The 11,201-nt window shown below is 45.4% G+C and overlaps 1 protein-coding gene across 1 annotated transcript in view; it reads left to right on the forward strand.

Annotated features, from left to right (window-relative positions):
• Window positions 1-10,897, forward strand: part of LOC119461268 (trichohyalin-like) — a 127,593-nt gene extending 116,696 nt beyond the window's left edge. The window contains 1 exon segment of the mRNA XM_049672162.1: window positions 1,751-10,897. Within this exon segment, the coding sequence (XP_049528119.1) occupies window positions 1,751-1,774 (24 nt within the window). The 3' untranslated portion in view covers window positions 1,775-10,897.
• Window positions 10,898-11,201: the final 304 nt, after the last annotated feature.

Genomic DNA, 11,201 nt, shown 5'->3' on the forward strand with positions numbered 1-11,201 from the left:
AATACAGATACGTAGTGTCCGTGCCTCGTATCAGCCACGTAAAGAGAAACGATAGGTGATTGCATGTCACCTCCGGCAAGATATGTTGTTTTTTTTCTTTAGTCGTCAAAACTACTGAGCGCGGGCTTACGCAGGCGCGTCCTTAGCTATCTGAATGGCCTCCAAGATTTCCCTTTTTTTGTTGCTGCCGCTTTTCGTTAAAAGGTTAACTTGATTAAAATGGGCTTGGCATGCACATTTTCTGCAATTGCGATGTTTCTGCTCCAGTGATGTCATTGTCTGCCTTGCTTAGTCCTTTCTTTTTTTTTCTTGTTCAGCTGTTCAAAACTCATCAAAGCATCTACTTTGCGGCATCAGCTTTACGTGAACCGAGCCGAACCGCTCACTGCGCGCTGTAAAATTCCGCCCCGTCTCAGGCCAGATTTTGTTAGCAGGGATTGCACGCAACCTTACATTTTGTATTCGTGAAGGTAGCACATTGTGCACAGTTTCTTAGCTTCTTGCCTTAACTGCCGGACCGTTTTCCCGTCGTCGTGTACAACTCGTTATTTCTTGAGCATGTGCACTGCTAAGACTAGTAATATATTCTTAGTTTGTATTCCCTTCAAGGTGTTGCTGACGTTTCAAGCGTTTCATTAGCCCCTTTACTAGTCTTCATGACAAATGCTGTTGCTTTTGCAACCACGCATATAGCTTTCTGCCACCATGACGACGCGAACTAGCAAGATGTCATTTTTTTTTTTTGCTTGAAAAACAATTCACTCTGTTTACTGCTAATTTGTTCTGTAAATGAAACATGTTCGAATATGTAGTATCTCAAATGTCTGTGCGGCTGCGCCACAGCAGCCATAAAATGTACCGCCTTTTGTTGAAAAGGCCGCCTACAAGCCGCCTACAGAGAGCCTATTCACGTGACTTCACGTAGGCCACTTGGTTGTGCTATTCAGAGCTTACGCTGACGCGGATAAGCGGATTAAGATAAAGCGCAGCTTTTCACCGTACGTGCTGTACTACCATATGGCGGCGTCCATGACGTCAATGCGAGCCGCCTAGATCCTCGTGGAGTTATACTTTTTCGTCACAGCTTAGTTTCTGTACTTCGCGAAACACGGACCTTAAAAATTGACTTACTTTGATCCTTCCACGGAGCAGTTCATGTAGCCGCTATACCGCAGTGCTCTTCGAGATTGCTTTGATGCCTTGGATACAGCGCTGTATAGTTGACATTTCCACATAAAAGCCAACAGACAATGAAGCCAAGGAAAGCATAAGATTCGGCTCCCTCCGGTGGCAAGTTGTTTTGTCAATTTTCATTTTCACTTACCTTGTCATTTCTACATTTCAAATATAACGACATGTAAGTTACCCCAAGCTTTACCTGACTTGATTGTCTGTTGGCCTCACGTGGTTGCGTACAAAAAAAAAAAAAAACTGAGCCCCTCGGTTTTCCTTTTTGTGGCTGTCATTTGTTGCACCGTACATGGTACCTCGCGTGTTTCTTGGCCTCCTATTCTCCCTAACTATTATTACATCACGAAATCAAGAAAAAGATTATCAAAAAAAAGTTCTTTACGGCCCTACATTGGAACGATAGCAAGATGGTCGAGTAGATTTTAAAGATTCGAGGTTTGATATGGTAGGTGTCGAGAACGCAGGCACAAGAGGGACTAATAGGACAGCGCAAGTACTAACGAAACAGTGTTCCGCGTCATTTTCTCGTAGTTTAAAGCTACACAATTCGTTCGTGCAGGATGACAAGGTGAACACGTCGTGACCTCCTCGGAATTCGCGGCCACGCAGCTGCCTTCGATACGGATAGCTTGACACTGATGAAAGCTGACGGCCACGGGAACCAACGTCCTGCTTCGCTGCACAACCCTCCATATACCGCCTTCGTCGATTCCATGTGACAACAGCCTTCTCTTTGTTATCGTTTCTGCTGTTATCTCTGCGATGCGATATTGCTCGTTCTTTTTCTACTGGCACTTGACGTTATGGCGTGAAAGTCGTGATGTACGTAATATATTTGTTTATTTATTTTTTTATTCTGCTCATTTTCTCACCGTGCCAAAAACTGGACGGGACGTCCCTGGCGAGCCCGAACTCGCGCACCGCGTGAAGGCGAGTTATGCTTAATTCTTAACCTTCCGGGTTTTTTTGTACAAAGAGTCAACCTGTTGACTTGTTGCATACGTGAATTCTCTTGACAGTGAAGGAAAGACCCATCCACATTTTTTTTACCCATCATATAAATCCACAGCGCTGTATCTCACTGAGAAACAAAATACCAAGTATGTTTTACTTTTCTTGTTACTGCTACCACTTTTTCTGATGTCTACGGGGAGCGATACGTAAACGATCGTTACGCGTTCTTTTTGTTGCATCACAATTTGTTTATATAACTTTTTGTTTGTTTAACGCAAGCTGATGTATTATTTCTTGTATATGACAAGCAACGTTGCCGCTTTTATTGACTGTACATATTGCGTGTTTTTACGAGACGTGTGCTTTCGTCTGCGCCAGTAATTGAGGCGTCTTCATCATATACATATTGGTGTATGTTGTGCGTATTTCGAACACCCTTTGGTATCGTCCCTTTTTTGCTTGTGCTGTATGTTTATAGGCGAGAAAGCAATCTTTCTTTTTCCCCAACGAAGAGTTGAGCTGCCAGGTCCTGGAAACGGCAGAAGTTCTCCAGGACTAAGACAGGTGGGCAGCCAGATTACGTCACACGAAGCGGAGAACACAGACCATATTAAACAGAAACCTCGTTTTACGTGCAAAGCCGCTGTGTTCGAAGTCGCCCGGAGTCTTAGTTACGACTGGTTGGCTTTCACGTTTGGTCGTGGCGATGAGCGGGCGAACCGCCAACTAACGCAAATCGTGCACGTAATTTTGGTTATTGAGCCAATTTCGACTTACGCTATGATAAGAAACGCACTGGCCAATGACAGAAAAATATTGGAAACATAGCTCTTTGCCACAACCGAGTGAAAGGACATTGATACACAAAATAAATCAAGCTTTTATGAGATATATCGCGAGTCTCTGTGAGCCTGCAGAGATAAAAGTGAATAATCGATCGTTCATACAGCATATGCGTTACTGCGCGCTATATTTTATTGACCATGATGAAGCAACAGTAGGGAAGATTGCACACATCTGAAGGATACAAGAGACAATTTCCTGCGTCGATTAAAGTCCTGAGATGATGTATCTTGTTCCATTACGCTGTATCCCATCTTCGCGCTGTTGTTTCACGCTGATTAAGGCACCAACAAGCTGACATTTGCACCTTGCTGTATTTTATTCATGTTGTGCTGGCAGCGAGCAAACGCATAAACTTTCCGCGGATAAACAGTGAGACGCAGTGTTGTTCATTCGTTCTAGCTGAAACAATCGTAGGAGCTGGCGTTCGAATAGTGATTCAGCATATTTCAGTCAAGAAGGAGGAATAACTATGGGCACATATCACTAGATCGAAACAAGGTTGTACTGTTATAACATGTAGCTGTGGAGACATAGTACTCTGGCAAAAGGAGACCTATGAGCTTAAACGTTCAGAGCACTTAAGAGCACTTAACTGACACCAAGCTGAAGGTTGTTTGCGACTTAAGAAGCACAGTATATGGCTCTCCTTTGAGCTATCAATAATGGATTTCTGTGTACTCAGGAGAGGGCACAGAAGCACAAGGGTATGTTACGTTACACTTAGGTCTGTCAGCAGTTTAATCGCAGTTGTTCACAAATAGGACGCGGAAGGAGGAGTGTATTGCGATGCCATACTTTTTTTTCATTATTCAAATGATCGTTCTAGTTGAGTAATACATACCTGGAGAATACTCTAAGTGATCATGATCAGGTCACAGTTCTTGGTATGGTCTGTGGCAGTTCTGAACTCAGTGAAAAGTTGAATTCTCTGTTCTTCGATCAAGCTCACGCTAACGTGGTGATCTTCGCTTGCCTAATGAAAAATTGGGCATCGTTTATAGTCATATAGTCACCAATCAGGACATTCAATAACGCTGATTCGCGCACTTTCCCGTATTGCATAAGTTTACCACCAGAATCACCGGAATTCATTACTGCATGCACTGGCCAGCTTGCCGAGAATTCAGCCACCACTACTACTTTGTTCTTCCTTCTATCATTAAGAGAAGACACCATGAGAAGATGTCAGGTACAGCTGTAGATGCAAGCCTACAGGAAGCGGCAGTGGTCCTATATGCGTTCCATAATGACGGATTTGATTTAGTAAGCTTCATTGCAATACATATCTGTATTGCGGTGAAGCGCACAAAAATAAAATCGCACAGGCAGACGAAGGCTTCAGGAGAGCACCTCAGATTATGATAAAGTGGGCGGCGCAGGACCTTCAACCTACGGACCAGTCCGGGTACCAGATTTAGTGTTACCGCGCCTTGATGTCCTGGAGGCACCGCCGAAGTATACTAAATAATTACATGTTGTTTACACGTAGCAGTTGCGCAATTTCTCACTTCCATTCAACGCAACACAGTTTGTATGCTTCACCACATAACATTGTTGTACTGCGGTGAAGCGATTATGAAACACAGATAGGACTTGCTCGGGAAACTACCATTTGGAGTAGTGCTGAAGCTCCGACGACGTGTACGTTCAAATTGATACAGGTTCAGAGAGTGATGCGATACATGGCTTAGACACCGCAACGAAAGCGTAGGTCCACTCTGAATCAATGATTTAGTGAAGCGTAAGCACGCGCTTTGCCACGACGCTTCTGTACAGCAGGCAAACGGCAAACAACTGCTAGCCGACACTTAATTAAACGCCCAGAGCTCCACTTCACTTATGAGCAGGACAACTTCTGACCTCTAAATTCCCGCAGTCACCTAAGTGATCGGACAAGAGAGACGGCTCCGTAGACTGCTCACTTCGGTTTCTCGGCCGAATCATCCACTTTTCCTTTGGCAGGTCGGCCGACCGGTGGCCTTTCACGCAGCGTGGTACAGCTAGCTATGCAAGAGCCTAGACGGCGCCAACGTCCCCGCCCATGCGCTACGTCTTCTGACATTGGTACTTAGGACACGCGAGTGTACGTACGAAGTTAAAACTGACGCCCGGAAAGTTGTGACCATGTCGTTGTAGCTAGCATCCGTGCTCGGCGGCTTCACTGTCGCCATCGCCTAAGTTATCAGCAAGGACAGTTTGGTCATATCCTGAACTGGCAACAAAACCGGTTTCGCAACAAGGTCAGGGCCTAGTTAATGCAACGTCCAGTCGTCTCTACGAAGGTTGCAGATTTGCGAACCTGCTACCTCTGTCACTGCGAAGCTGATGGCATTTAACATGCAGCATGTCAATCTTGTATCATGGGCGAACGACAGGAAAGAGATTATTTCAGCTTTCAGTAAACGGCAGCTACGATTCATGAACCTTGGCAGACGTTAAGGCCTGGCTCTGGCACTTTCAGAAAGACAACTGGCGGTTGGCGCAGGAACGTTGTCGAGCTGAGGCTATGCCAGCTGCACGCGACCGCAGTTCGCAACCTTTCAAACGTCGAGTATTCAGGTGTGCTTATCGGGCTCCTCGAGAGGGTTCCGGCAAGGTGGGCGGACTCACCTCCCGCAAGGAGCAAGACCATGTGGAGCGGCCCTTTCTGTTCCGCTATTCTGCAGTGCCTCTCTCTGTCTCTCTCAGACGATTCAAATCATTCCTACGCTTCGCGCGCTCCTTTCACTTATTTATCGGGCGTGCGCAGGCCAGCCAAACGTGGAATGCGTTCGCAAGCGCTTCTCATTCACGTTATTGTTATTTTTTTTTCCTGTGTGTCGTGTACATGGTGGCAGCCGGCAAACTCAGCCGCGCCAGGCAGAGTCCGCGGCGCTTGGATTTTCCAGTTTATTTGTACGGCGCCGGTTTGCAACTCACTCTGGTCGCGAGATGCATGGTGTCGTTCCAGCAATGTAGATGAAGACGTCTATGGGAGAAAAAAAATCACTGTTGTTGCATTGTTCGTTCTCTATCGTTTGTTGTTTTTTACACACTGTTACGCGTGTACTGTCATCATTATTTCCTTCTCCCTCGAGTGTCTGTAAACCTTAACTAAACTGTGTATCCTCGAAACCATAAAAAAAACAAAAATCAACAAAGAAATGAAAACTCAGCCTCTCTCCTCGTCACCGTGGTGTGCACTCTATAATTACTTAGGTATATAAATATATATGTATAAATATTATGTATATGTATACATAATGCATATATGTACATGTTGGTGTGTGCGCATGTGTGCGTGTTTCTGTTTATGCGTTTTGTCTTCGCGTAATATATAAATATGTGTGTAAATACATGCTAGCTTATTCCGTGCCGCTGGCCCCCATTCGACGGGGAATAAGACAGCGATGAGATGGTTCAGCGCGGACATTTCGCTCGGGGTTTCAAGCGAGCTCCGAGACGTGTCTCACAAGCGCTAGTGTGTTAACAAGTTTCGCTGAAAACGATCTTGAGCACTTCTATAACTACACACGTAGCCAGATTAGACGCGACGTCGAAAAGAGAAGGAAACCGAGTTGGCGCCTGCGCATTCTTATCGATGGCAGGTTCCCATTGGTGACTGTTGGTCCCCGTTGGTGACTGGGGCTTAAACGGGCTCGTGGTGGGCCTTAATAGCTGCACTGTCTGTCATCCTTCAGCCCGTAGCTGTACATATATCAAACAATAGGTGCGCTACGTTCTAAACGCAATTCCTTTGCGGAAAACAGTCATGACGTTTCTTACGATGCTTTCTTGAATGTCTTCTCGCGTACCTGATGGCCTTATACTTTTGATTGGCGTGGAAAAGAATCCTGTTCGCTTAGCTGTCAGGCTGGGCATACCTTATGATGAGTTCTGTGAGCCAAACAGGAAAAGAGTACAGGTACAGAATAAACGAAAAGAAAAGAAACTGTTGTGGGCTTGGAAATAGGTTGACAATGCTTCTGAGGCAGGGTGCTTAGAAGGTGAGCTCTCTGCACAGGTTGTCGACGCACCTTGGTTCACAAAATGCTTTCTGGTGGTTCCTCGCGTGCTCAAGCGCAGATGTGTCCCAACACTGCCAACGCATTTAGGAAAAACAAACTGACGTGCTTTATCGCAATTCTTTTTCTAAACGTGTCTGCAAACGTGGACGAGAATGACCCATCGGGGTTCGGTTGAGAATGACAAGGCTGCCACTATACATAGGCTAAGATGACGTCACCCCGTTCGCGTATGTATCCTGTGAGCGATCGTATAGTCTGGATGAGTGACTGGTGTGTATAGATAGACGGAGCGTGTCATTTACAAGGCTCTGCTTCAGCATGTATTGAAGCAAAGCGCGAGTGTGTTAAGCGAATGGAAAGCCTGGGACTCTGTTACGTCAAAAGTGGTTTGCGTGACGTCACCTAGAGTTAGCGACAGATTGTCGTCTTAAAGCGGCAGACGCACGGGGCGATGCGTGCCCTTGGTGACGTAAATATTTAAAATTAATTACTGTGCTTCGACAGCCCACACTTTAGAGCAGTGGGAAACATTGCACCCAAGAATTGACCGGGACAGCTAATAGATGGTTTCAGCATAGCGGAGACGTAGTAGTACAGCAGATACGATACCGAAGAACCGGAGGCTAACCGGAGGCAGCTCTGCTGGCGACATCTTGCGACATAGTGATCAACCATAACACACTGGAAGTGGTCGTGTGTTGCGCAATTCTCGTGTTCGGAAAATATAATTTACAAACTTTCGTCATTCTTGTCTATGTGGACAAGTTTACGCCAGCTGTTAAGCGTATAGCAGTCGGTCATTTCAATCCAAGCTGAACTGCGATTTTTTTTAAATAATATTTCGCAAGAGGTCGTTAGCATCGCTGTTACTCGCTTCCACGCCTCCCAGTATCCGAGTGTCAGTTAAGCTAGCACGTCTCAGCTGTGCTAAATCTGTCTGATACCTTGAAGAAGCACGGCGCACGTCGTAATGACGCGACACATAACTATAGACCCCTTCATGCACTGCAAGAGAGAATGTTGTCTAGAAATATGAATTGGAATAAATCCAATGCAACTGCAGGAAACACGCACAAAGTTCACTTGGAGGCATTAAAGTGTACCCTTTCCGCGTATGTTTGTTTATATTTGTATCGTCGCTTCCTATCTTTGTATTCTGACATTAGCGTTTTAATTAGTGTCACTCGCCATTACAGATACGTGCTCGTGAATTTTGTTAGTTTAAAATTACTATTCATGCATTGGTGCGTTCTGGGATCTGCCCATGCGAAAGGCGGTCGCCTCAGAAACGTCGGCGCAATGCAACGGGCTCATTGAGCTCGAATTTGTTTTCTTTTTTTTTTACTTTTAGTGACGCACATATTACGACATACACGTTCTCTAGATCAGTAGCACAAAGCCTGATCACACTAGCGATATAGAACCGCGTGGCGACCGCTAACTTCTATTAATATTGCTGCCGTATGCAAAAATTTCACAGCAGTGTCATCTCGAGCGTCTACAAAAGCTTATCGACACAGTAGGAATGTAAATTGCAAATCATCTGTCTCTTTGAAAGGAAATATTCTGAATAAGTGACCTTCTGGAGATAATGCATTAAACAGTGCAAATATAGTTGTCATTGTCGCCTAATCGTACACATCACTTGACAGGTCAGTAATAGTTTATGGGCCTTTTAGAGTTCCAATGTCGGTACTGACACGTTTAGTTGACAGTTGAATAACAAGAGGAAAACACCGAAAATAGATGCCTCTTTACTTGTACGTCTCGAAACCGAAACTAAGACTCGGCAATGACGTCATACTCTATACCTGATGAGGTTGTCACTTACTGCTTTGTTACGTGCTTTTTTTTTAAATTATGCAATCGTAGTTGCATTTGCGGGCTCAAAAAGAGGGCTTTAAGAAATTGTCTAATTTACATTCCCCTCTGCGGGCTTAACGCTTGTCGCAGTCAAGAATTGAAGCTGTTGGGGTGTATATATTTTTCAAGAAGAGCTGCCTCAGCACATAAACAGTTTCATCCATTTCCTTCAATATTTACGCGCAACAGAACCAACGCATGAATTATTCTACAGTGTACTGAAAGGAAGCCAAGCGAAATGTATTGGATACTCATGTCACGTGAGTGTATTGCAATGCGTTAGGATTTCCGTGAGTTAAGAGTGGGCCCTCCGCGACCCATCGAACTCCTGAGTGGTATAGTGTGCGTACATGCGCACATATATATAAGCACTGGTGCTCAAGCTTTCACATAGCCAAAACGAAGTTGGTCGTTTGGTGAAGAAGCTTAGGCCACGATAATTTCTAGTAAACGAAAAAAAATATATTCTACCAAATTGCAGTGGAGGATAGAAGTGACCATGCGCTAATGAGCGGGCCACCTTTCCTTGAAGGTATCGTGTTTTGAAAACGTTCGACAGGGCCTCTATTACAAGCACGTTCTTTGCGAAGATTTTGTTGTTGCTTTTCAGTTTATGTGGCTCGCTCTATTACTGGCATTGGTAGGAAGAAGAGAATGTCAAGGACGCTCCTTTCGGAGCGTCCTTGACATTTCGAAAGGAGTGTCCTGTGACGAAAGGAGCGTCACAGTGTATATGAAACTATGAAGCTATTGCCTACTTCAGCTAATATTTGCAAAATTAAGGAAAGAAGCAGGGACAGAAGAGAAGGGAGGCGCACGTAACGGAACGTTTTTGTATGTCTCTTCTTGTGTCATTAGAAAAAAAAGTTTTCTTGCGTTACTTTTACCCAGAAAACATTCTGTATGCTACAGCGAGGTGGCTCTATTTCTGAGCTGTTTCCACGGCAGGCTGCCACGCTTATGTGCTCCCTCTCACAATTCGTGTGCAGCGCTACCGGAGGTACGAGGCGTACACAGGTAATATTACTGCGCAGCGGAATATAGTTCTGCGCGTAGGTGCCTGATTAATGGCAGGTTTAGAGTGTTTTGTTTTTGCTTGGTACAAGAGTCCGTTACAGCGATACGACACGTGTTGGGAGATTCGCGCATGCGTGTCGTATACCTCGAATTCAGAAGCTGCTGAGCAGACGACGCGGCGCGGATGAGCACATCTCGAGGGGAATTCGGCCTTCCTATTGGCTAAGGAGTCCTGCAGCTTCCACAGTGCCCCCAACGATTTGTGAAATGGAGTACAAGTGAGCATAGCTCTTCGGCAAACTTGAAGGCCCTGCAAGCGTAACCGCTTGCCCCGTTCACATTCTGTCAGAATTTCCTACACGTATGATCTGAGATTAGGTTTACATCAGGCTTACAGACGTTTTTGTTGGATGTGCACGGGCAACACTTAAAGACCTGTTTTTGATTGTACTGTTCGTGGTAGCAGGAAGTTACGTGATATCGTAATTAGCGGCAGTGATCGACGGACGTGTTGTTCTGCAATACGTGAAAACACTCACACAAAACGGAAGAAAGAAGAGCGAGCACATGACGAGAACGAACGATCTCAGCGGTTTGAGTACATTACATCTCGAGCGCGTCCCGGTCATTGCACGGAATGGGCGTGCCGACAGCAATACTTTTTTTTTTCTTCTTTCCCGAACTCCTCCGTGTTAGTACACCGATAGCACCCCGTTCAGCGGTGGACGTCGCTCCCTCGGCTGCACGCCATTCATGTTCGCTTGCTGTGTACGCATGTAAGCTGAGCCGCAGCAGGTGTGGCGAGGTGCGCGTGTTTTTTTCTGTGTGTGGTTTGCGCCTGACGCTGTGTGTGTCTGTCTGTCTGTCTGTCTCTCTCTCTCTCTCCCACTCGCTATCGCTTTCTATTTCACTCTCCAACAGCTCTGTCGCGTGCTGATTCTTCACGAGGAGAGTGCATATGCTATGTTTGAGAAAAACAAATGGAGGGCATTAAAAGCAAATCGTTTCATCGCCAGCACGGTTCTGCTGTTTACTTTTTTTTTTAATTTTTCCCTCCGGAGGGTGTGGCGGAGACCTGCGTGGCTGAAAGCTTCAATCGTCAAATAAATGTGTTCTTACGTGAGTTCTACAGAAGGAGGCCAATTCGCGAATTAGTTGCACACATCAGAACGGTGCCCCAGATATCATTCTCAATTGTCCGCTTTGGGCGCTCCGACTGCTGGTGTTCAAAACAAATGAAACATATTTTGAAGGATAGAACAAGTGGTGCTGCATCATCACTCATACGTTTTTGTTTTTTTTTTCGAAGTAACGAGACCTCCA

The sequence above is a fragment of the Dermacentor silvarum genome, chromosome 8 (assembly GCF_013339745.2).
Source record: "Dermacentor silvarum isolate Dsil-2018 chromosome 8, BIME_Dsil_1.4, whole genome shotgun sequence".
In the NCBI taxonomy this organism is placed as follows: Eukaryota; Metazoa; Arthropoda; class Arachnida; order Ixodida; family Ixodidae; genus Dermacentor; species Dermacentor silvarum.